Here is a 27,643-nt window from a genome sequence, read left to right on the forward strand (position 1 = left end):
CTTCTGGTGGCGTTTGCGTTTCCGGTCACCTTGAGCGTCATCCTTTTTGAGCGGGAAAATAATCCTGTCAGAACAGAAGCTGCTCTGAAGTAACTTTAGTGTTTTTGTCGTCAAGTTTAGAGATCGCATCACTTTATATAATCTCTCAAATAACTATGTAACGCGTGGAATTAAGGTAAGTAGTTTACATCAATGTGAGCACATTGTTGCGGTAGAAATAATGTTTCTTTTTAAAAACAGCATACAAAAATAACAGCATACAACAGTTCAAATATTAGTGTTAAGTACTTCTTTAAATGTATGACACCCACCAGCCTTTATTTCAACAAGAAAATGTTTATTAATTGAAAGACAAGCCACAAATTTAAGAAAACAACACTAATAAGCTAGCCTGAGCTCAAGTCTGAAATATTCAGAAAAAACAAACTACATGTGTCTTGGATAATTCCTATATTTTCCTCATATTGACACACTAAAATGTTAATATATAATTTTATAAATATAAAAGTTCCCCAGTTTTGTTATCCTTCATGTAAAATACACAATACAAATAACTCTACACGTATTAGTTAGCTTTTACCAATTCTCAGAGGATATAATTTACTAAGAGGTAAATTGGAACAACACACAGAAAGGAAAAAATACATACGTACTGTATATGTAAGATACAAGATATCATCCAAATCCATAGAGAGGGGGGGGACAAAAAAATCACAATTTACACTTTCAAAGATATTTATCATTAAACTGCTGAAAAGTAAGGGACTTTAAATAAATATCCTTCCATTTTCTCTCAATATTTACATGTGGGACATGTTTTTTCTCAGAGTACCACGATACTTGTGCTTGCATTTGAACGCGCTACAGCAGGCCATGACTTACTACGTAAACAGTCGAATGGCACTTAAAATATTCCTCAAAAATAAAGAAGAAAAAACCAAGTGTGTAATTCTACGTACAATAGAAAGGAAAGCGAGATCATGATGACAATGGTAGTGCAGCTCTTACAGTTTGATTCATGACGTTTGGGTGCCTTTAAACTGTGTGTGCTATCATAGGTTTGTGTGGTGCTGCTGAAGGTCCATCTGTTGGCTTGTTCTGGAGGTCTTAATGAAATCAAAGGCACTGTCGTCTATGGTAAGTGAAGCTTCTGCGGCATCCCGGGGTTGATATGTTGATATCAGCGTGTTTTCAAGTAGTTGCTAATTTTTGTTACAAATGAAAAGTACTGGTGTGCCCTTGTGTGATTTTAGCTGTATCGTGAATCTTCAGCTGTATTTTGGCAAGGTTCGAGTAGAAACAGGCATGCGGTTTGAAATGAACGCACTGAACTGATCTATAGCTTCTGGCACATTGTCCAAAATAAAAATATGAGAGAGAAGCAACTCATAATATCGTAGCAGCACATAAAAAAAGGCATGCAAGACCAAGAGCACTTTGAGTGTCATCACACGAGATCAAGACATCTATTAAACTATCCAGTGAAGAGCTGTGTGCTCCAGGCACCAAAAGACAAAGAAAGAAGAAAAAAGTCATTTTGTTAGGAAAACCATCCAAAACAATTAAAGGTAAATCACATAATCTCAAAAGTAAGTTACAGTCCTGTAGGATATCTTTAGTTCATTACTGTTGAGAAGGTGACGTTGCTGTGTGTTCCTCACATTGCACATGACACAGAATTATAAATCAACCTCATGATTATCAGTAACTCAGACACAGATATCAGAACACAGCAATGATCAGGATGGGTTTTCCTGTTTAAATTAATCATTAATAGAGATATACTTAACAGACAGATTCATCTCTCACAGTAAAATTAAAGGAATGCTCCATTTTTATAAAAACAATCTTGATCATTTCCCACCCCCATGGCATCCAAGATGTTCCCGTCTTTTTGTTCAGTCGAGAAGAAATTCAGTTTTTTTGAGGAAAACATTCCAGGATCCCTCTCCATATAGTGGACTTTATTGGACCTCAACAGTTTACAGTTTCAATGCTGCCCCAAAGGACTCCAAACCATCCCAACCGAGACATAAGGGTCTTATCTAGCAAAACCATCATAACTTTTGCCCAAAAAAATTACTTTTAATCTTGCACCAGCCGTGTGACGCGCCATGTTACGTATTACATAATCACTTGGATAGGTCACGCGTTACATTATGTGAAACGCACATTTGCGGACCATTTAAAACAATAAACTGACACAAAGACATTAATTAGTATCATTCCACATACAACAACATCTGAACGCTCCCCTTTCTTCACACTTGTAAACACTGGAGCGATATGTCATGCGTGACCTTTCCACATGATTACGTAATAGTAAGGTCACGCTGGCGCATCACACGGCTAGTGCAAGACGAAAAGTTGTGGTTTAAAAGTATACATTTTTTTGGTGAAAATCGTTTCGCTAGATAAGCTCCCGGTGTCCCGGCTGGGACCGTTTAGAGTCCCCCGAAGTTGCACTGAACTGCAAACTGTTAAGGTCCAATCATAGACTGTAAAAAAAGATGGACGACGCGACGTCGCCTCCCTTCATTTTAATGAATTGAAGCCAAAAATGTCCGACCATGGTCGCCGCCATGTTGCGTAAAAATGTCAGTTTGGAGCCAAGGCATGTGCAGAAGGACTCGTCAGTGGAGCCAAACTTCTGCCCAAATGCTTGCATGACCAATTCAACCACGCCAATCATAATGACACGCCCCGTTTCTATAGCATCAAATTACTAGCTAAAATGAAACTTATCACAAAAATGAACACTTGAACATATACAGCGTGATAACAACTACTTGAAAGGACTCAAACCATCTTTCGCAAACATTTATTGGAAGTGTACATTTTTTGAGTCCCATTCGTTTGAATGGAGAGGGTGGGGTTTATGACTTGTACTGCAGCCAGCCACCAGGAGGCGATAAAAAAGCCAGAGGCTTCACTTTTCAAGACTTATGAGGCATACCCGGGTCCAATAAAGTCCACTATATGGAGAAAAAACCTGGAACGCCTTCCTCAAAAATGTAATCTCTTCTCGACTGAAACAAAGACACAAACATCTCGGATGACATGGGGGCGAGTAAATTATCTGGATTTTTTTTATGAAAGTGGAATATTCCTTCAAGACTCATAATACAGGTGAATAAATCAAACATCTGTGTACACAGTCAGTTACAAAAAAATGAATCAAGTTTTTTATGTCAGTAGTAAAGACAATTGAAACACTTAACTACGGTTTTCCAGTGTTTTCATTATAGGACAGCAGTCGATAAGAAGTCAAGTATAAAAGAAATCGTATCTGTCCATACGGTGGTCCGAGTGAAACCAAACGGTGGACTTCATCTATAACATATATATAACGGATGCGGTTTTCCCAAATCCAGCACTTAAGAGATATAGGAGTGTCTTTTACGGCATTACAACCATCAGGTTAACACCCCGTTTCCATTTCATAGTTTATTAAAAAAGCAAACGAAACCAAACAAACAACAAGCTATTACTAAATTAAACACCACTTCTGACTGCCAGCTATACATGCAGGTAAAAAACAAAGAATGACTTTTAACTGTAATCATATATTTGTATACCTATAGAGATTTATATTGTAGCATATCGACGTTTGTTCCACAATACAAATATTCATTTTTGTGGGGGTCAGCAATTAATTTAAATCACATGACAACATGTGGGCCAGCAAAGAATGACACAACTCTAGACGTCAGGACTCGTTGTGTCATTGAGACCAGCAGTGCTGGTATATGAGGTAGGGTGACAAGGTACAAACACACAACAATCAAACGACAAACACCCCGCGCTCGAGCTCTCACGTACGTACCGACAAACACGCGCGCACACACGCACATGCACAACGTCCTTCACTGAACTCCAGTGGATAAAGGACAGGACAAGCCTGGACAGCTGAGCGACAGACACGTTACGGCCTCCGTCCTGAATTTTCATGCAATAACCGCTGGTGTCAGAGCACAAATCCAGCCAAAGTCCACGGCGATCAAATCAGAAGGCAGATGTCTACACACGCGAGACTATGAATATTCTCCAACGGTGTGGTTTTCAGTCTGAACCGAACCGAACGACCTCCTCACGGTCGCATTAGCGTCTAGATGGAATGAAAAGCTGTTGTTTGAGTTAAGGCACTAAATTGAACCCGAGGTACAGAAAATCCCTGACATTCACTCTGCAATGTCGCACAGGTTTGAGAGGCAACAGAGCTTCGATAAAGCCCTAGGACAGCCGGTCGTCTCTCACTCCTGTGTTTTTGGTCCCAACTGTAAAAAAATGAAACTCCCAAGAGCCACGACACATTTTGTACATGCAGCATATATATGTACAACGACAGACGTCTTCTTCAGCCTACCAAACAGCAACAAGTCTACAAACAGAAGGCAATTGGAAACACTCGGAGGACTGCAGAGTACAGAAGGTGAAAAGGCGGCAAGCTCATTATATGTTCAGTACGGTCGTCTGGCCTGCTTCCATCATAGCAGCACAGTTACACAGCCAGCAAGACTTTACACTCTCTAACCAAACGGCAAACGGCAAGCAACATTTGGCCAATTACGTCTTCTAAACCAAACTGTAAACAATGATCAGTACAATAAAATCGAGAAGTGATAAATATTGACTAGGCAAACGGTATATTCTCATGTGGAGTTAGTGGCTTGGATTTGAGTTCTGTGTCATTAAAAAACAACAACAACAACGACGACGACAACAAATGTCTCCTATTAACACGAGGGCTTCAGTCATTACAATCAGCATCTCGTCACATCTTCAAGTGTGGATTTACTTTGAGTAGTTCATCAGAACTTTGCAGATGACCCACCGTAGAGCTTCAGATGGGTCGAAGAGAAGCAGCTGTGCATCGTGTTTCTGTGATGTAAACCGTCGTGTAGATTACGTCTCATTAAAGATGAGAATGGACGTTTACAGACAGACAGAGAGATGGTAGTGAGAGAGACAAAAGACAGGAGAAGAGAAACAGACGTCTCGGGCGTTCACACAGAGGCGTACGTGTTTCCCACGCTGCCGCAGTGGCGAATGGTGCTGGTTCCGGATGAGCCGAGGATGAGCTCGGTGTGACTGCCGGTGGTTTGGGGTAAAGATCCGAGAATGTTGGGCTGGACCACGCCCACCACCGTGCTGCTGCCGTCCTCCATAGCCCCCACTTGGAGAACCTGAATCACCTCCGTCTCTGCCTTTTCTCTCTTGGCGAGCGGCTCGTCCGACTCGTCGACCTCCTCGTCCAGGTCGCTGTCCATCTCGCTCACCTCATCTGTCGGGAACAGGAATAAATTGCACTATGGTGAAACGGTGTACCAAGAATGGGATAATGGAAATTCCAATGATTAAGTATTTAAGAACAAACAAAATACTGATCCACAGGACCACATAGGGTTAGAGATGCACCGATTGCAGTTTTCTTGGCTGATTCCGATTTTTCTGTTGGTGGGACTCTGATTTTCTTTTGCCACTGGTCGATCGGTGCATCTCTACATATGGTATGTACAGTCCAATACCTTTGTCAATGTTGGCCGGTGACATGGTGTTCAGGTCCTGAAACTGTGATAGAAACAGCAATAATATTAGATTACAGACTTCATAGCTTCACAGCTCATATTCTGGGCTACACCAACAAACACAGTCCACACCTCTCCCATAATTCCAATGGCCGTCTCTCCGGTTGCCTGGGCGACACGGTGCTCCACCAGGTAGAACATGTACTCATCATACAGCAGGCGGATAAGGTGAAAAGAGCCGAAGCTAGCGGCGCTTCTGAGGGTCAAATCTCTAATGACCATCGAGCTGTAATGAGAACCGTTTTTACTTAACAGAAGTTGCTCTGAAGTCAAGACTCTGAAAACAAGGATTTTGTTTTTGGTCTAAGCAGATTTAGGAAGGTTTGAAGAAATCTGGCCTTATTTCTAGAAGTAAAGTCCCACTGATAACACATTATGGGCCAAATTTACTAACAGCTTGTGTCAGCGCAAACCATCATTTTGGCGTAAAATAACAACTGTCGAGACTTACATAAGACATGCAGTAAATAATTAGCGCTGAAAAAGTTGTAGTCTTGCTATTTTTGCGAATTAACTTATTGCATATGCATTTCTAGTAGTTTCCATTTTCAGACACAAAATTTATTGGAGGAGATTTTTTAAATGATTCACACAACACGATTTACTAATGTTTGCGTGCGTGTTATTACTGGTATTTGCACCAAATGCATGTCTTAAATCATTTTGCGCTTGAAATGGCTGCAATTGTTGCTAATAGAAGGAGGCATCGCAGAGATCAGAAAGCGCATGGTACAATGCAGAGGATTTTTTTTAACACCAAACAGTCTATTTGGAATGCCAGAGGAACATATAAATCCGTGGTGCTGAACTCAAGTGCATCAGGTGTAGATCACCTGCACCTCATCAGCTCTGCATATTTGCAACCCTGAACTAATTTGCACTGCTCTTAGTAGATTGTGTTGGTCATTATGGAAATCAACTGTTGCGACTGTTATTAAATGTGTGCCTTTTTAGTAAATGATCTGCAGATATTACCACTCCAATCAGTGCTTTATGGGAATTGCGGTCTCACTCTAATTTCCCCGTTTAATAAATCTGGCCCTAGGGGTGGGCGATATGACCAAAATCTTCTATCACAATAGGATTAATTTTATATCATGATAACGATATATTTCACGGTAGAGTTTTTTATGTTTTAATAAGGCTTAAATCTTCAACACCATAGAAATGTCCACAACTCTCACAAAAAACATATACAAGCATAGAAAGAAAATAAAAACGAAAAAACTCAAGCTCTCTGAAGATAAACAGTCAATGATTTAAGAATGATAATAAATAATTATGCATGTATGTATGTATAAGCCTATATTTTTATTTAAGGTAGAAAAGTGATTTAATCAGGAGCAGTGAGAGATTTTTTCTCAATGCTGTTTGATTAACACGAGTGACAGACAGGAGCAAAATTAGGTAACTTCCCCTTTAAGACCAAAGTCCAGATCCAATACACTGTTAAACATGTGCTTTCTCTTTTAGCTGTTTACTTTCTCTTAAAACCTAACTGGTCATGTTTATGAGGATGCTTGCAAAGACGGGAATTTTGACGCATATGTGTATTTAAGGCCAATAAAGCGGAAAAATGCTCACGAGCTTAATGAGCAGCGGTCGCGCGACTTGCGCGCTCCTCACAGACAGAAAGAGCAGCGGCCGTGCGACTTGTCCGCTTCTGACACACAGAAAGAACGCACGCATACAGATCTGTTGTCTGTGTTTCAATTGCTTAAAATAACTTGTTTTAAAACTGCAGTGCTTAAATACGTGTACAAACGTTACGTTTTCGCGACCACGCGCACAGGAGCGTGATGTGGGCATGTAACCTCGATAGAAACGATAGTCCAAAATCTCTACCGGTTGACAAATTTCTACCGATTAATTATGTCTACCGGTTTATCGCCCACCCCTATCTGGCCCTTAGTGTCTGTTATTATATTTCCAATAACATAATGACAAACAATTGAGGTACTAAACATATGTAACAATGTAAGCTGCTTTAAAGATTTTGAGAAGTCTTGCCTGTAGAAGGACCATTTGAGCAGGAACTGGCGCGCTGCTTTGGGGAGACTCAGTGGTTTATCTTCAAATGGCTTGAGAACTTGAGCGACCACGTTGTCAAGCCAAGCTGCCCACTGTTCCAATGAGCTCTGCTGCTGAAGGGTGGCTTTAAAATCCAGCTCTAGACGCTGGACAACCCCCTCTTCACACTGACACACCCAAGAGGCCTGTTCCTGTAGGTTATCAACAAAAAAAGTCTTCTGAATAACATTTCGTAAAACATCACCCATTCTTAAAAACACTCCTTGGAGCTTTGAGGAAAAGTAGCCATGGAGAATTTGATGTACCTGCACGTTGGCGAAGTCCACGCGGTTGAGGTCACTAAGCATCTGGTTGATCTGGGAGGTGTTTTGCAGGACCGCACGGGCCGCCTGCGCCAGATGATTCAGAGACGTGTATCTGCGGAGGGTCTGAGCAAAGGCACTAACAGCTGAAACCTGCAAGAGTAGATGAAGTCAGAATATACGGAGAGGATGAAGACATTATTACTGGAGCTAAATTTGCTGCGGTCATGCATTCATTATAATTAAACATAGCCAGAATGGACTAAATTGTGCTAGTATGACTGGTTACACTCCACAGTCTGACCTTGGTTTGGATCATTCTCTGGGGAATACTGCTCATGGCGTTGGTGAGCCAGCCCTCAAGGCTTTTGGCAAAATTACGGATGGCTTGAGTCAAGGCACCTGGTGATTTAAGTTAAAGGAAGAGGTCAGAAAATAAATTTGGCTTTTGGAATTAAACGACAGAAAAATGACCTTTAATAAGCCAGCAGTCTTAGCAAATTACAGGTGTTGCAAACACTGTGATCAGAATCTCTTGCACCACTTACTAGGAATAGGTCTCAGAACATCAGGGATAAGGATCTCCACGAGGGCCTGATACATCAGATGATCACAAGCATTCATCCACTTCAGGACTGCATCATTTCGGCAGATCAGGATCAGTTGGGCTCGTGGCAGACGGCCCTCGATTTCACTCAGTCCACTGCACGACAATTATTGCAAGTCAAATATCATGTTTTTTGTTTTGTTTAAACTATTAGTTTCTAATAGGGCTGTGACGTACCACTGCGGTGGTGTGCACGTCACAAACTATTAAAAATATAAAGCCCAACGAGATGTCTTCAATTTTGTGTGAATGCAAATAGCCTGCAGACTTATTTGTAAGGGGAGGCAACTGATATCAGTGATCGGGCGGAACAATCCGGGGCTGAAGCACCCACCGAAATGACCAAGCACATATGCTCACTTGCTTCACATTTCGTGTCTAAAACCATGCAAAAAAAATTTACAAGTGCTTATCTTTCTTCCTAAGTAACCTAAGCATTGCGATATCGGCACCGATGAACACGCACTTTGTTAAGAAACGTAAATCTGATCCTCATTTAAATTTTTATATTTCAAAATATATGTATGCATTATATTTTAGCCTATATGCATCAATGCGCATGCATTATCATCGCGGTGGTAAAATACTTCCACCATCACATCCCTAGTTGCTGACATAAATGCTAAAGTGATGGGACATACCTGTTTTCTGTTATGGTGACGCCCTCTATTGAGTTGGATGGAGAATAGCGCCAGAAAGTCTGCCACAAGTTCTCTATTAGATTAAACTGAAGGTTTACCACCACATCCAAAATGGCCTGCAAGGAAAAACAGTAACAGAACAACTTCAAACTTTAATTCAACACGCCTCATCGAGTGATGATCGTAACAGATAACGGCCAACCTCGCAGTGCTCTCTGTATAGCGTCTGAAGGGCTTTGACGTCCTCTGAATTGATGCCTTCCACAGGCTCTCCGAGGTCAAGTTCAACAAACTCTGGCAGAGCTCTGGAGGCATCTAATGGAGCGTAGAGAGCCGTTAAGAAACACAGCCAAAACAGAAGCACACATTGACTTCCATAATGATTTTCCTACTATAGAAGTCAGTGGTTACAATCCGCTGTGTGCTTACCATCACTTATCAAAACATCTTTTGTGTTCAACAGAATAATGGAATACATACAGGTTTAGAACAACATGAGGATGAACAAATGATGGGTGAACTATCCCTTCAAGCTTCATATTTACCCAGGAACTGCTGATGGTGCTGACTCTGAGCAATGAAGTTCTGCTCTGCAGTATTGGGAGTGTGCTGCCCACTGCTGAAGTTCTCCCCTGTCATGCCATCCACCTTCTGTAGTGGCTTGAATCTGGAAAAGGACAAAGAGATGTTACCTCATGATCAATGAAGAACACAAAAAACATTAGAGACTCAAATGAGAGTCAATACCAATGAAGATTAAGGGTGCCATAGAATGTAAAACTGTATTTATCTAGGCATAGATGAATAAAAAGAGTGGTGTACATGGTAATGACATATCATGAGCCTTAAACACGATTGTTTCCTCCTTATGATGTAAACCTTGTGAATGCACAGACCAATCTCAGCATAACATCATATGACGTTACAGTCCAGATGTACACCCCAACATTAAATTAAGTACAATGTTGTTACAATGCTAAAAACAAAGTTGTGACGACTGAGTTAGCGCTATATGCTAGCATTTAAGCTGAAGTTCTACTATTGACTTTACAGTTACGTTTTGCAGGTCCATACTGAAAAAAAACACAAACATTTATTAACAATCTCCAAACAATTGATTATTCCTCAAAATCTGTATCTTCATCTGATACAGACTCAAACATAAGATCTGTTTACACACACATAGAGCTACTGAATGAGCTGCTCTGAGAAATAGCCAATTAGAGCAGAGCTCAACATTATTATTCATGACCCTTTCAAATAAGGTAATAATAAAAAATTTCATTCTAAAGGCAAATCCTGAGGTTATAAATGGACATGAAAAACAGTCTCTGGATAATTTTTGCACTTAAAGGTGCAGTGTGTAAATTTTTGCGGCATCTAGTAGTGAGGTTGCGAATTGCAACCAACGGCTCAGTCCACTGCTCACCCCTCGCTTTTGAAACACAGAGAAGCTACGGTAGCCGCCACCAGACAAACATGTAATCGTCGGAGACAACTTAGTAAAAAAAATTGTCCGTTAAGGGTTTCTGTAGAAAAATTGTGGCACAAAATGGCGACTTCCGTGTAAGGGGACCCTCGGTGTATGTAGATAAAAAGATCTCGCTCTAAGGTAATAAACGCATAACGGTTCATTATGAAAGGTCTTTATACACCCCTGATAATATAGTTTTGTATAATATTTTGCATTTCTGTCAAGAGATCCTTCTAAAAATTACACACTGCACCTTTAAGAAAGACACAAACCTTCAGTGTAGATATCAGCAAACAATTTAACAGATTATTACAATGCATTCTTTGGCACCTTTAACAAAAGTTTGACACCGCTGTATCAATACTTTGTTGGTGTTGAATGAAATACAAAAATATTTACAATGGCCATTTCTGAAGTCAATTTTGCAATGCATTCTAGCATTTCATTGTGAAGTATGCAAGCCATGCTGTCCTTAATTATGAAGTTGCTATCAGAACAGACAAGGAAGGTCAGAGAGCTTAACACAGATGAGAATACCTCTGCTTCTGTTGGACGGGCTGCTGTCTCAATGCCATGTACTGCATGTCCTCCTGCAGTCGGTTCAAAGGAGAGTCCGGCTTCACGCGGATCCCATAATAGTGATACTTGGAGTTTCCCCTGAATTCAAGCAGGACACAATGATACTACTGTCAGTTTCCACCGTACATCAGTTAGAAAGATGGACAGTGTGAGGTGAGAGGTTACCGGGTGCCCAAGCGGCGAGTGCGGAGCCCCATGAAGATGGAGCGGATGAGTTTCCCGAAAGAAGCAGCATTAACTGGGTCGAGCTTCTGCTCCTGACAGTGACGCAGGTAGTGATTGTAGAGGGTTGAACGGGGCAGACTCACGCCCTCTGCTGTCTCATAGTTATCCAGTAACCACTGCAGCTGTAAAACACACAACACAATCTGTTTTTAGACACTTTACCACATCAATACAGCTTTCAAAATGAATGGCTCATTTTGTCACTGTTACTTAAAAGTTGAGCTCAACATAAAATATTCACCTTATACTCACGATACATACAGAGACAGAAAACACAGAGAAACCCATCTGAAGTGTGGCAACATGTCCAAGATACTTGGAACAAAGTAGAGATTTAAATCTATTTTTAAAAAAACGGTTCCAGAGAAAGTATAATAAAAAAGATCTGTTAAAAAATTGTATGCAAATCCATATAAATGTTTTCTACTGACACACTCGGTACGTTTACATGCAACAAATTATCAGTTTGTAATCGTATTGATGGCTCAATCGTATTGAAAAGCCTTCTTTTAAACACCGTAATCAATACCATTGAGGTCGATCGGATGCAAATTTCGATTGTATTGAAAGGGGTGGTGTAGGTCAATCTGTGATCCGATCATTAAGAAAAAAAATACGCATGTAAGCGTGAATCGTAGTATTTTCTCAAACAGATACAAAAATATCTTGTGCACATGCGCAGAAGAATTGTGCTTAAGTTCACGTATTATATTTACCTCTTATTTACGTATCACATGATTCTCATCACAGAAACATGCAATAGTGATGCAATGGCAACACATTATTATGGTAATGTGGTCACGCGCTGTATTCTGCAGTGTTTATTCATAACTTTACATAAAGAAATAAAATTTTTAAAAGTGTTTTCTTTGCCTATATCTGAAAACTTCTTAAGAACAACTTTCTCCAACTTTGACTTTGTAATTTTTTTCAGAGATAAAGTGTGAACCCGATGAGAGATGCTGTGCCCTGCGTTGCCAAGTCCTCTGGTTTATTGCGAATTATTGCAACTTTTAAAACCGTTTCAGGGAGTTGATTTATTTCTTTGAGTTAGTTATTAGTATTTGGGATTTGAATAGTCATTGGGATGCTTTTGAGCTCGTTTTCAATGTCTATTGGGATGGGTTTGATTCGAGAATCTGGCAACCCTGGCTGTGCCCTTGCACAGATGTTTGGTTTGGATTATATGGTGTGTACATTTAAACCAAGATTTTAATCAGATTGCAATGTTTATGGTGCATGTAAACTATACTGTCGTAACCTTCAATTGGATAAAATTCAGTCAGATTGACAACATTTTTGTGCATGTAAACCGTAAAAAAACAAACATTTTAACAAAATTATTTTTTAGTGAATTCTGTTTATTAATGTTTGATTGATACTTGTTAACTTCAGTCAAGGGTCAATACACAGATGAATCAATAAATGACATGTAAAACTGTAGAAAACTTGAGCGGCATAGCCCCATATCTTATAAAACATTAGAGAAAGAGCTACAGAGACAGGAAAAGCGTAAAGTACCGAAGCAGATAGCAAGGAGACAGGCAAAGCAAAGCTGTTCGTGGTTGTCATGGTTACAACTTACATGGCTGTTGAGCAGCGAACTTCTCTGACTGGACAAACCTTCAGACTTTTGGAGCGTCTCAATCGCCATTTCAATCTGATAGAGCAAAAGAATAAGGTAGAACAAAACAAAACAGAAAGAAAAAAATAAAATCAAACAAAGGATGCAGCGACAGAGAGCTGTACTGAAACCACACAGACGAGCAGCAGAAAATGACCCACCTACAGCATCCCAGCCACCAATCACACAGCACACATTTACTGTCATCCAATCACAACTCGACACAGAAGAGGAATATAGTTTTTACCCAGACCACCACCAGCAATATAAAGTTAAATCTAGGAAGTTATAAGTTTGAATTTCATTTGTTAGCCTCGGGGTGATTTTAATTCATTGAAATTAATTATATCAAATTAAAGTATTTGATATAATGATGGCATACTAGGGATGTTAAACTATTAGCTCCATGGGCCGTGTAATAAAAATATTTACAAAAAAGATTCCTTGGTTATAAGTACTAGGGCTGTCAAAAGATTAATCACATACAAAATAAAATTTTGTTTTTATAGAATATATATCTGTGTTTAAAATAACAAATAAATAAAATAAAACTAAATCTAAATAAATATATAAATAAACAAATAAAAATATATGTAAATGTTTTTTAATACATACATGCATGTATAAATGTAAGAAAAAATATTTATATATAATATAAAATACATCTAAATAAATAAATAAATAAACAAATATAAATTAAAATATATGTAAATGTTTTTTTAATACATACATGCATGTATAAATGTAAGAAAAATTATTTATATATAATATAAAATAAATCTAAATAAATAAATAAACAAATAAATAAATAAATGTGTAAATGTTTTTTTAAATGTATACATGCAGGTGTGTGTATTTATATATACAAAATAATTACACAGTGCACACACACACATGATGTAAAAACAAACTTTTATTTTGTATGGCGATTAATCTTTTGACATCACTAATTAATTAATAATTAACAGTGATGATTCCTGATTGGTTTGGTTTTATTATTAGAGACACACATAAGATGTAGTGCAGCACGTTTGTGTTTTCCACGTTCAGACGACATCCGTGCAATCCGTGACTGTGACTCACCGTGGCAGGAGAGGCTCTGGTGCTTTGCGCTGCAGTGTGAGGGGCGGAGCCGTCCATGGAGTTTCCTCCAATCAGATAAGCTCCAGAGCTGCTGATGATCTGACCTCCCGACAGGCCCATGGCCAGAGCGCCGTTGCCGTTACCGTTGTTGGACATGCTGTGCGTCGTGACCACGGTGCTCACCTGAGCCGAATTGCCCTGCGTATCGAAGTAGTTCCCGGCGTTGTTCTGGTTGTACAGCTGCTGTGGCTCGGCATAAGAATACGTCCGTCTGCCGTACAACAAACAAACAACGAATGATTATTTTCGTTGTGAAACGATACCAGCACGCTTGCTTTTCTTTAATTGACTTTGAAAAAACATAAGTCGTGTCTTGATGGCTTTGCGTGCTTTCAGCTTCAGGTGAGAGTGCTGTTTCCATGGATACAGAAATCACCACAGCATAACTATTTTCATAGAGAACATTGCTTTTGATTGCCATTCTGATACGTGCTTTCGGCTGATGACATTTTATTTATAATAGCTAATTTAGGAGATCTAATCTTCATGCTGAGTGCATTTCTAAATGTGAATGGTGCTGAGAGAGAAGTTTCAGGTAAGATGTATGGAGGTGAATTTTCTTAAAGTGCTTTAGTGCAGAGGTACAGCAGCACATGATCACAGAAAGCTCTCGACCCTCTTACGCCGAGCACTCGCTGATACTTGTGGTCATTTTCAGGTGACTGAACACAATCCTCTCTCATGTTTCAGTGACTGCAGCTTCTCTGCTGACATTACACAAACACACCTGTTTGTGAGCTTTTCACAATCATGTCAATCTGTATTTTTAAACGCTTTAAGGTCTATAATAAACATATTGCTGTCATCCGGTAAGCTATGAAAGCATTAACACTAGGTTGATGGTATCTAGTGATAGACCGATATATCGGCTGATATGTTGATTTTTTTATTATCGGCATCGGCTGATAAATCTTTTCAATCGGCCAGTAAATTTCTCTATTACTTAAATTTGTAAAATCACCAATCATTATTCACACAAAACAACATACTTGTTCAACACACATATTTAAACAGTACCGTCAGATCCACATTGTTTATTATGTAAATTATTAATTATGTTATAAGACATAAGTTATTTAAAAGGGTATATTAATAAATGTCATGCATAACAAATGTTTATGTAGTTTCACCAATTTTCTGTTTTTCTCTTATTTACTGTAATTATATTTGTGTAATATCGGCCATACATATCGGCATCGGCCATCAAAAAACCCCATATCAATCAATCACTAATGGTATCCATAGGATATGCCTGTTTTGAACTATATTGTGAAGGATATTTCTCTATATTTCAGTCCATCCAGTATTTCATTACTTTTTTGTGATTTTGCGGTGGTAATTTCCAGAAATTTGTGGGGGATAAAAAAATTCTCAAAATATTGAATATTAAGATGTTCAAGTAATTAATCAAGTAAACAGTCAGCGATAAAATAAGAACAGAGAAACAAAATGAAAATATGACAAATAAATACAACTTCAAAATACAGATACACTTGTTTGTTTTATGATTAACATAGACAGCTGTCACACAGTGGTTTAAAAACTGGGTTGTAGGATGATTTAATAAAAATTTAATTAAAATAATTAACCACTTCAGCCGCATGAATGTTTGAAAAAAATGGTTGATATTAATAAGAACATATGAATCAATCTTTATCACCAACACTGAGATGTGCGTCACGTAATTGTTTTTTTTTAAGGTCGTTTTTTAAAAAGATTAAAAACAACGGACCTACAGTAATGCACAAAGTCCATAACTACCCCTTCCCTAAACTGTGTGTTATTATTAATGCATGTTTGTAACCGTTCATGTGCAAAGCCTAAAAAAGGAGTTCGGTCCTCACGCGCTGACAGGCGCACGTTTGCTTACACTGAGATGAGATGATAGTGGACAGATGCCTTTCTTTTGTGTCTCAAGTTTCCAAAAACTTAATATAGGGACTACAAAACAATAAATTGTAATGCTTAACCCAGTTTTTGTCATTTATGTGAGAGAGCAGATGCGCCACACAGGTTTCACACAGACCTTTCACATATGACCTTTCAATTAAAAACATTTATAATTAAATGTAGTGATATGTGCTCAGGAGATTGTAATTGACTATGAACTGTGGGGCGCAGGGTGCTGGAGGGAGAGATTGTTTATGGGCGTTGGTAAAATAAAGCCAGAATGTTTACCAAGTTGCCTACTCCGTATCATGACATATTATTAGATAATTTTATAAAAAAAATTATGAGATCTTTTTAATTTTTGTGATTATTTTGCGATGAAATAAATTATGCAAGATTGCAAAATAACGCTACATTTTGATGATTTTGCGCTTTGTTGTGCAATCGTGCAAAACTGGAGGAACTGATATTTATTAGGCACAGAGACTGTAGGGACATGGCAGGGAATTATTGGAGAATAAAAAGCAAGCGTCTGTCGCATTAACACCAATGTGTGTGGAACTGTAAACCTTGTGTACGAAAGAAACTCACATGGTTCCATTGGTGTAAACGCTGTTGTTTTCCTCCTGAACGTACTGCACCTGTGCCTGATACACATGCTGGACCTGTTGAACAGTCTGCGCCTGTAATCGCACAAAAACACACATCATCACACTAACAGCCACACAATACAGACTGTACATTAAATAAAGATTCAGAATGGTAACGCTTTTTTAATACAACACAGACAACAAGATGTTTTTTAAGACATATGTATTGATAATGAAGTGGTTTAAGTGTATGTCTACCTGTTGTTGGATGGGTACCTGAGACGCCACCTGCTGTGCACTGACCGCAGGCTGCACAGGCACGCTGGTCTGGAGGGGAACGTTAGACGCGGAGTCAGCGCCTGCCTCTGGGGTCTGCATGGCGCCTAAAACACACCGGAAAGCATTTTTAACAACAACATCACTTTATGCCATACAACACAATGTAACGCGTGTTAATCTCAGAAAAATCTCTATGATATCAACAAGCAGCATGATCTGACATACCTTTATGTCTGAAGTTTGTTTTATCTGTGCAGTATAAATAAGAGAAATTTTAAAGGAAAACACCACCGTTTTTCAATATTTTACTATGTTCTTACCTCAACTTAGATGAATGAATACATGCCTATCTTTATTCAATGCGTGCACTTAATCTTTGTACAGTGCTTTGTGAATGTGTTAGCATTTAGCCTAGCCCCATTCATTCCTTAGGATCCAAACAGGGATGAATTTAGAAGCCACCAAACACTTCCATGTTTTCCCTATTTAAAGACTTACATTAGTAGTAACATGGTGGCACAAAATAAAACGTCGCTTTTTTAAGCGGATAAAAATTACTTTATTGTTCTACAAGTGAACTATTGAACTATAAGTGCTGCAAACTAATATAGTTCTCATTTCCTTTAAAGGGGACATATTATGAGATTTCTTTAAAATGTAAAATAAATCTTTGGTGTCCGTATGTGAAGTCTTGGCTCAAAATACCATAAAGATAATTTATTATAGCATGTTAAAATTGCCACTTTGTGAGCAAATGTTTTTGGGTGTGTCATTTAAAATGCAAATGAGCTGATGAAATGCAAACGCTGATCGCCATAATGATGGTTTGTTGAAATTGAAACTCAATTATTTTCTCTCTCTGCACTAAATGGCAGTGCTGTGGTTGGAAAGTGCAGATTAAGGGGCTTTATTATACCCTTCTGACATCACAAGGGGAGCCAAATTTCAATTAGCTAGTTTTGGTTCACTAAAACTAAAGTTACTGGGTTGATCTTTTTCCCATTTTCTAGATTGATAAAAGCACTGGGGACCTAATTATGGCACATGGAAAAGTCAGCTTTTCATGATGTACCCTTTAATAGTTATGATTTCCTAGGCAAACCCAACTAATAAAAGCATTTTTTTTAAATCACAGAAGATCATCAGTTAAACAGGTTGAAAGAAAATCTTTTAGTCACTTGCTCATAACATAAAGATTTAAAAGCGATGAAGTGTATGAGCTGTGTGTGAGATAACTGGAGAATGCTGCCTGTGTCCACAGCAATAAATGAAGTTAATATTTAATCGTCTCTGTGGGTTTTACTCCCTATGAAATTTCAGTTCACACAGTCAACTTTCCTCATTAATTCACTGTAACATCACTTAAATTAGCCATATAAATTACACAAAGTAATATTTTGTGTTTCTTTTCATCTTTAAAAGCTGTAAGCATGTAAACGAGCGTCGTTTGAAGAGCAAAACTCCATCATACAGGCAGCTCAAGGAAGTTTCCATGATCAGGTCTCTCCAGGTTAATTACCCCGGTATCTCCCGACAGCCCAGCATTTCTCCCCGGAGGTTTCTCTTCACCTCCTCTTCCTCTGTTTCTCATTTACCTGAAGGGTGCAGGTGGTGTTGTGTTCACTTCACCTCCCCCTCAACACTAAACGTCTGATTACCCAGCATTCCTGCTTCACACATAATCACAGCCATTTCCAATGAAGACTAATGAGTCAATAGACTCGCACTGGATTCTAATATTATTGAAATGTCTTTGTGCTCGGTGGATTATTGTGGATTTTGCGGTGATGTTCTTGAAGCATGACGGTGCGTTAGTGTTGAATTATGACAACTAAGGTTTTAATTAGATTTTTCACAATCCTTTATTAAACACTAATATTCTTTTATAAAACCCAGTGCCTTATAATTGCTTCAAGCTAAATTGAAAAATAAGAAAATCAACAGATGTGGATCTGCAGTGCAAGCGCTCATAAATGCCTCATTGCGTTTTTAAATATGCCATCAAATCTGAGACATGATGTGATTTATGAGAGTAATGTCAGTCAGTAGTTCAACATTTGCATTTGGAGTCAAAATAAACAATTTAAATCACAAGTGGGTGATGGGTTTTTTTCTGATGGGTTACAGGACAAGGAAAAACAATATTCACAGCAAAAAAAGCAAGTCAAGATAGCAAAGAATAAAAGGAAAAAATTGTTTGCGTTGACATCAAAGTTTGTGCGTCCAATCAAAATAAATTAAAACTTTGCTGAGGCTAAAAAGGTTACGCAGATGTCAACACAGACGGATTATATGACCTGTCCTCAATACCAAAAACCATTAACTAAACTTTGTCAAGAACAAGAAATAATGAGCCAGACTATTAGGGGATAAAGATTGTTTCTTCATTTTTATTTAAACAAAACATTAACGATTTGGGAATTTCCTAAATCGATTCTTAATGTGCGTGCTTTACATCAGGCAAGGCTCATAAGGAGGGTACAATGGCTCGGGGCAAGTGTGAACGATGCTTTGGACAGTTGATAAAATTGGTACTTGCCAGCACAGACCAGTGCTTCATCGTCACTTAAGTTTATAATTTGCACGTTTGCATCATTTGTTTGTATTAAAATATTTGAGCAAAGAATAAAAAATTATTTCAAAATTCAGTGATTGTCCTCAGTGATTGGTGTGCAAAAATATTGATACAGCTAACTTTCGTGATAATTTTTCCACGATAGTGTATCAATATTTCACTTTCTAATATCGGTATTTTTAAAAACCCATCAAAACCCTCCGCCGCTGCTGTAGTTGTCGGTTGTCTGTCATATACGGCCATTTGGCCAATGTCTCAGAAGTTAGCAGGAGTGAGAAAATGGCAGAACATTTAAAAACACCTGCAGCTTTCAAAGCCGACGTGTGAAAGCACTTTGGCTTTAAAAAGGTTTTAAAAAAAAATTCAGCTCAATTTTTTTTATACATTTTTGATAAAAAAGAGAAAATGTATTGCCACATGTTGTATCGTATCGTGACACATTGCATCACGAGCCATGTTTCATGATATGTATCATATCGTGAGGCCCTTGCCAATACCCAGCCCTACTCGTAAACATAGTCTGTTGTGTGACTGTGACCAATTTAGAAAAAACATGCATGTGAAACAGTATAATGGATCCGTGCATTACATGCAAGTCTCAAAGTTAGGCCTTAAACAACAAATAAATTTCATTTCTGCAAAACAAATGTTTTTGTGTAATATTGATAACTTAAATCCTTAACTTAACTTAAGTTTTTGTGAAATTGGCAGAGAGGATTCTATGTGAACACAAACACGTCCTGTAAATGTTCTGGGATCACTCACGTAACATTCACGGAAAGCTTTCTGTGTGAACAAGAGGCAGAAACAATGCCATAAGCGGCGTACCGTCGGGAGGACGTGCGTATCATTGCAACAAGCAGCTATGGTTCAGCTTTTTGACACAGGGATTTAAACACATACAGTATTTTCCAAACTATAAGTCACACTTTTTTTCATAGTTTGGCTGGTCCTGCGACTTATAGTCAGGTGTGACTTATATGTCAAAATTTATTCATACTGACCTTAAAACTTTAAAAACACTAAACGATGATACAAAGGCCGATCTGAAGGCTGCAGCCTCCGGAGGTCGCATTTCTAAGCTGCATACGTCATCAAGACTTATACGTCTTATTTCAGAATATTAACAATTATAAAGTCAACTATTATTCTTAGTTAACCGTAAATTTTAATATGTTTGTTTTGCTCAGTTGAGATAAACCAGGCTCAATGACGTATACAGCCTGCATATGCGACCTCCGGAGGCTGCCGCCTTCGGATTGAAAAATGTCCAGAGATTTTCTGCAATGGTGCTTGTTTTTCCTCTGATTTTTGTTAAAATTCCCGCTCCAAATCCACCATGTAAACCGACTGTGTTTAGGTTTGCCGCTGTATTATACGTCATGCGAGTGACAGCCAAACATCGCAAATGAGGAGAATAGAGGAGAGAAACGATCGGGTCTAATTGGTGAATGAATTGGTTTGGTTTTACACTGTGTGGGTGTAGGCAAGTTTGAATGACATAACATCTGGATTGTTGTAATGTAAATACGTGAAAACGTGAATGCAGCATCTGAATACAGAGAAATACTATACATGCAAGAGAATCGCCGTCATTTACAAAGAGGATCACATGTATGTATGAATCGAGATCGTGATTCTTTTTGCGATCAATCGTGGAGCCCCAGTTTGAAGAGAATGAGAAACCATTGTTTAGTTGAATAACTTGCCTTTCCAGATTAAATGTCTGTTCTTGGGCTTGGATTTTGTGAAATACTTTCCTAAATAAATGCGACGTATAGTCCAGTGCAAGTTATATATTCTTCTATATATTCTTCTTTTCCTCTTCGTGATGCATTTTTTGACTGATGCGACTTATACTCCAGAGCGACTTATTGTCAGGAAAATACGGTAGATCAACATTCATGTCAAGAAATCTCCCAAACTGGACTGAAGCAGAGATCAGGGAGCTCGTCACTATCAGCGCTGAAGCTGAAATCATTCACCAGCATGACAGAAAAGCACATAACACCTTCATTATGATCTGCAAGCGTGTGTGGTTTTTCCAGAGAGAAATCACAGATAATTAACAAACTTCAGACACTGTGGAAAAATGTGTGACGTGTCTTTATGGGATCTTTACGGTATGCGTGTGAATGCACGCACAGATTCAAGAAAATCTTTGGCAGTGAGAATGAACCAAAAATCAAACGATCCCAGACAAATCCCGGACGCATTTTCCCTGTATTTTCCGTAATCTCTGTGTGAAAAGTCCTAAATTGATATTGGACTGAATCCAATTTAAATCGAATTAACACTATATATACAAACACACAAAACAATCGAATCACCAAATTGGTCGCAATACATGACATATATGTACATTTAGGTCTAAGCAGCTTGTAATGCAAAATTTCAACGTTTTGACTTTTTCTAAATATTTAAACTGATCATCAATTTTAGGGTCACCACTCGATGTCCGCTGTAAAATCTGTGTTGTAAGGCAAAAGCAGTAGTTGATATTGTGTTAACCCCACCTGCTCCCAGTGTGCATAAACAGGCACCTGTCTGAATCTCCCCCTCTTCACCTCCTCTTATTCATTTACTCCCCAGTGGCCCACTTAAACACACAACTCCACCGAGCGACTATAGCCTCCAAAGCCGAAGGGTAACAAAGGCCCAAGAGGAGGGCAACACTCGTTCTTTCTCTACCCCCACACCCCTGAATCTGCCCCGACGCGGACTGAAGGGTTAAGCACGCTTACGTCATTAGGGGGTATCACAGCATCAACATAGTGATTGATCAATATATCTATTTATGTTGCTGTGGTTAATAAACGTGTCCAATCTGGAGTCACAAAAACACAAACAGCGTTGCCATTACATTATGATGGGAACAGTCAAAGTCTTTCATCTGTTTGTCCAATCCATTTTCCAAACTTGCGTCCGAAAGCAGTCACAACGTCTTCTGTTTCTTACGCTGTGTTTTCACTGCCTCAAATATTTTGTTGCTGCATTGCATTCACTTGCTGAGACTAGCACACGAAAATAAACGAAAGCGCGCGCTTTGGTGGATATGTGTAGATGGTTACGTCAAGAAATGAGGACACGGAAAGTCAAAATAAAGGTACCTCATATCGATATTTTGTGTGTGGCATCGATGCATCGCTAAAAAATTTATAAAAAAATATATATATATTGTCAATGGACAACCATACTCTGTAGATATTTGTATCAACATTAGACATTTATAAAATCCACATGAGTTAAACACTGCAAGTTCCTCTAATCATCCCAAATTTTCCTTAATTACAGACATTAAACACATCTCTTAGTTGTCTGCTACTCTAAAATACATTAAGAGACGCTGAAACAAAGACATTTGAAGAGATTACAGTAGATGATCTTTATTTAGCACTGCCACAGTGGTAGAAATAAAAAACAGCAGTGAAATGAAAGACTCCTGATTAATCTTAATTAAAAACCAAATCTAAAGAAAGATTTTCTCTGTATATTATCCACCCACACACGTGCAAGCTCAATGAATTTAACTCAAAATGAAATGGATATGAATTATTTAGCCAATCAGGATCTCTTAAAGAGATTGGAAAGGCAATAGGATACTGCGGACAGGTGGCACAGCCCCATTTCAATTCTACACCTGACGGTAGATAAGTGGTAACGTGAGCTGATAACTAGCGGTTTCTGACATCCTGCCCTCATGGTTTGGCTATTAACCACGTAGCTGAGGGATGGAAAAGCTAGAAAGTAAGCCTTAAGCTTTGGACCCTAGAGAAGCACCTGGAATAAACTTCATTAGTTAGATGGTTCACGTTTGTTTTCAGAGGAACACAACATCAAAGCTCAAACAGGTGCCATTATAACTCAATAAAAGTCTAAACGTTTACTTAAATCTGTGTTTATTTCAAAATAACCCAACAATGGCTTAATAAAGCAGACTGGATGGAGTGATATCCCTTGCTGCCTCTCTCTCTCTCTCTCTCTCTCTCTCTCTCTCTCTCTCAGGTAGCTCCACTGAGCACATGTCAGGTCTTCTCCAGCATCTCACGGCACACACCTGTTCCTCAACCTATAATGAAGACAACAGGGGAGCAGAGACGGCACAGCATCTCACAGAGGACCCTGATGCAATTCTGAGAAACCCTCAGCGATTTGTTTAGGTGATGAGACTCACACAACCAAACCTCAGGCAAAAGTGCTTTGAAATATCTGTGAACCGGTCACATTTCTCTATCCCCTTTAGAGACAACAAAACTGATGTTTCTGTACCTGACACTGTCTTTTAGCTGTTACAAGTACACAGAAACTCTTAAACCACCACTAAATGACTTGTTTTAGTTGTACGTAGGTCCTACGGTGTAGCCTTGACACATTAGTTTTCATAAATACTTTCAATTACACATGCAGACCGCTAGTAAACACACGTGTAACCCACAGTAGCAGTGCAAAAACCAAAGAAAAAGAAGAAGCTTAGCCAGTAAACCCACAAATGAAGAAGCAGTAGCGGCTTGTTGTGTATGGCTGCATACGAAATTGCATAGTGTGAGTAGCTACTATGTAGATGTCAATTAGATGAAGTATCTACTCATCGACCATTAAAACAGTATGTAATATATAGTATAAATATGTATAGTATGAATGATGTTGATACATCACGTGACATACGTCATCATAACAACAACAAGTTAGTCGTTAACTGGAATGACATTAAGCGCAATTTAACCACAAGGGACAGCTGTTTAATATATGTATTTGCATTTGAAGAGAGCTGCATTACTGCTTTTGGACATTTTTTAATAAAACAAAACCTCTCCTTCTTCTTCGCTGGATAACTTTTCTCCGGAGGGCTCACGGTATAGTAAAAAGTCCATTGAATGAACACTTCGAGATCTTGCCGGAAGTAGTAGGTCACCCGTGTACTTTTCACTTTTTTATTTTGTAATACTATGAATTCGGACATACTAATGCCTTGCCTACTGCTTTTCGCCTACTATATAGTATGGAAGTAAATGGTTTTAGACGCAGCCTATTATTTGAGAATACCAGCAGTGATGGAGGTAAATAAACAGCGACTTTTGATGCAGTTTGAGTTAAATCACTCCTCAACTTGGCCCATCTTTGTTCTTACTGTCGCAAGCGTAAATGCCTTTGGAGAAATGGAACACAGGTTTTTTTTAACCTTACGGGAAGGGTTCAAGTGGACCAATCATAGCGCTTGTGGTCCACGTAGAAAAGACTCGTTGTTTAAAATTGTGGCGAGGTGCACGTCAGGCTACGCAGAGCCTACACACGACTAGAAATAAGCATTAGCTAGCATGAGAGACAAAAAAACTTTGTCAACTACAGTCATGAAGCCAAAACATCTGCAAACTAAAGCAACATGAAATGGACATAACAAATGTAAAAATATTTTATTTCTGGTTCAAATGTGCATCAATAATATTGCACAAGATTAATCAAACCAAACATTTACTGATCACGGATGACTGAATGAGAGGAAGTTAGAAATGAAAATGAATGAGAATTCTTGTGGCCTAAGAATTTAACAATAAGAAATGACATCAAAATGACAAAGGCATTCAATCGTTTTTTGGGTTTCTCCTCTAAGGCCTCATTTATAGTACATGTTAAGTGACTCATTTCCGTGGCACTCTTACGGGCACAGATCGGATATGACCCACGAACGTGCAAGCAGGAAAAAAGTGCATCGATTCTGATATTCTCTGATCAGTTTCAGGACTCATTCATATGTGGAAATAAATCTGATATGAATCTGATACATGCATTCTAGTCCGCTATGTAAGCAGATAGATCGGATATTCCCATCTCAAGACGTATTGTGCGTCATTAAAAATGCATATGATGTCAACTCAGGTGGACAACACCCGCGATCACATGACTCTTCTTAGCACTGCAATGGAGGATGACGGGTCCACTTAGCGAAGTAATGTTGAAGTTTTATGACTTGTTACAGAAATGAAGCTCTATAATCTTGTATAATCATTTTGTCCATTGCACATTTTACTTCCTCTGTTGTTCTGGGTCAATTTGTCTACCTTGAATTGTTTTGCTAAGTGTTTAGGGGGCATGCACATCAAAGCGTTTAAACGCGGCAGAAAACACCAGGCGGTTGCCGACTTTAGGCCCTTGCCATCTTTTTTCAGCTGAGCACTTTGATACTTCTGCTTTGTTTATCAGTCATTGACAATGCACCGGTTGGTTGTTGTGATATTTGTCCCACCCCTCCTCCACTGTGATTGGACAGCCGAGTGAGACGTGACATTGACGAGCTGAGCTTTTCACCCAAAATGTAAAAAAAATTCAACTATCGGTGCTCAGGGCGGAAAAACCTCAGAGCGCCGGACAAAACCCTCCAGCTGCTGGTGTTTTTGAAAAGCGCGGCGCTTCCATTGAAAACATAACGCCAGCCGCCGCCGTAAACGCTTTGGTGTGCACGCTAAATGCAGAATATACCGGATATTATGTAAGCGAGTCGTCAAAAACAATCTGATACAGGCAACGTTTTGGAATAGGACGTCAAGATTTGCAGTGTAAATCCAGCCAAAGTAACTGAGCATTCCTGTCAAACATTCATCACTTGGTTATGATCTTTCTCAACAAGAACAAAGCATTTTAGCCAAAGTGATGATAAGGATGCTGCCGAAACCTCATGCTATGACATTTAAGCATACAAACCGCAATGTGACGCTCCCAAACACATTGTGCAATAAAGCATTGCCTGCTGGTGCACAACATTCAGTAACCGAGGATAAACACTCATATGTGCATTGTTTTAAATTAATTTGACCGGCTGCTATGAGCTTATAAACAGATGGATTTAACACAGCTGTGCAAATAGTAAGTGTGATAACAAAGGTCTCTAAAAATACACGAGATGCCTAGCTAGACACCATTTGTAAGCAACATAAGCACATGCAATATTTTTTTGCAAAATCTAGCAAGTAAACACACCTTTGGCTATAGTTTCTGATGGACACACATCTATAAGGACCAGAGCTACAGTACAGGTAGAAAGTGCATTTAGTTTTTGTTCATAGTCTGTGAAAACCAAGACTGCACCTGTTCTAGTCAAAAAAATATCTAGATAGTCAGCTTACTAGGTCTTGAGACACAGCCATAGAGGCTCTGGGCCAATAGCTTAGCAAGAGTAACTCCTGCTTTATAACAATAGAGGACAGACAGATAAAGGTTTATATGCTGCATTATATCACACAAAATCACAGTTCAAAGCCACGAGGCAGCATTTATCTATAGAGAATAAAAATACAAAAATCTTTTTAAAAGGAAAACTCGTTGTGTTTTATTTACAGGCTAAATGAACGGCTAGTGATAATGCAACACCCCGTTACTAAAAAAGACCAAAATATTCATGCTTAATACATCAAGAGCACATTAAACGATTCAAAACACGAAGATCAAATAAAGCATTGCAAAACTGAACGTAACACGAGATCGTATTTCAAAATCAATCCATTTCTGATCACGATGCTAATATTAGCCGCTTAGCAACACCTGCTTCGTGAGAAAACGATGGTGCGCTTCAATAAAGCGACGGGTTTTATCGATTTTTCCGCTTGAACATTTCACAGATTTATTCTGAAATCATCACAATGATCTGTGAACATTACGTAAACGCGCAGATGTCGTCTGCTCGTCAGGTTTCATAGATAAAAGCAGATGAGCAGATCTGAACATCTGGACGGAGCGCATCAATGCAACGAGAGAAAGAGCGAGCGTGTCAAACCGCGATTAAAACCTCGTCAGACACACAATACACCTCAAACATCTCATAATAATGACAACATAAAGCGTGAACACGAGCACAGTGATGCGGTTAAACAATGAGTATGAGTGCAAAGCAGCCGGTAATGTGTGTGTGTGATATAGATTATATTCACCTGCAGTGCTGTGAGGATGAGGATGAGAGGAAGGTGCTGTAAGGATGGAGAGGAGAGGAGCGGGTTGTTGTTGTTATTGTTGGCGGGTTACAGTCGCCAGGACTACGGTGACTATGGCGCTGCAGCGCAGGGCAACGGTTGCTATAAAGCTCGCCGTGCAACCGAACGTGACGTTG

At 38.9% G+C, this 27,643-nt stretch overlaps 1 protein-coding gene and 1 long non-coding RNA gene across 5 annotated transcripts in view; one reads left to right on the plus strand and one right to left on the minus strand.

The window, feature by feature from the left end:
* Positions 1–43: 43 nt before the first annotated feature.
* LOC129446395 (uncharacterized) overlaps positions 44–27,643 on the plus strand; it is a 142,990-nt gene continuing 115,390 nt past the window's right edge. For all 3 annotated transcript variants that reach the window (XR_012372662.1, XR_012372663.1, XR_008645180.2), the window contains exons 1-3: positions 44–175; positions 1,059–1,137; positions 23,554–23,708. This is a non-coding gene — a long non-coding RNA (uncharacterized lncRNA). The remainder of the gene's footprint in view (positions 176–1,058; positions 1,138–23,553; positions 23,709–27,643) is intronic.
* On the minus strand, positions 317–27,627 carry rfx3 (regulatory factor X, 3 (influences HLA class II expression)). 2 transcript variants are annotated; one of them, XM_055207384.2, is made up of 17 exons: positions 27,468–27,627; positions 16,953–17,077; positions 16,696–16,787; positions 14,155–14,425; positions 13,033–13,107; positions 11,388–11,569; positions 11,181–11,300; positions 9,715–9,836; positions 9,372–9,484; positions 9,170–9,285; positions 8,470–8,624; positions 8,226–8,323; positions 7,925–8,074; positions 7,599–7,810; positions 5,661–5,814; positions 5,529–5,571; positions 317–5,284 (listed from the first exon to the last, which is right to left on the minus strand). In XM_055207384.2, exons 2-17 carry the CDS (start codon positions 17,070–17,072, stop codon positions 5,007–5,009), a joined length of 2,301 nt encoding a protein of 766 aa, XP_055063359.2. In that variant the 5' UTR covers positions 17,073–17,077; positions 27,468–27,627; the 3' UTR covers positions 317–5,006. The 2 variants fall into 2 exon arrangements, with proteins under 2 accessions (XP_055063359.2, XP_055063360.2); XM_055207385.2 differs by lacking the exon at positions 13,033–13,107.

This window comes from Misgurnus anguillicaudatus, chromosome 12 (assembly GCF_027580225.2).
Source record: "Misgurnus anguillicaudatus chromosome 12, ASM2758022v2, whole genome shotgun sequence".
Classification (NCBI taxonomy): domain Eukaryota; kingdom Metazoa; phylum Chordata; class Actinopteri; order Cypriniformes; family Cobitidae; genus Misgurnus; species Misgurnus anguillicaudatus.

Coding starts and splice junctions, on each gene's coding strand:
- rfx3 (XM_055207384.2), bottom strand. CDS start 17,072: ATGCAGACCCCAGAGGCAGGCGCTGACTCCGCGTCTAACGTTCCCCTC. Junction 11,570..13,032: donor GTTCGCTGCTCAACAGCCAT/GTAAGTTGTAAC, acceptor TGTGTTTTACAG/CTGCAGTGGTTACTGGATAA. Junction 8,625..9,169: donor GTCACCATAACAGAAAACAG/GTATGTCCCATC, acceptor ATTGTCGTGCAG/TGGACTGAGTGAAATCGAGG.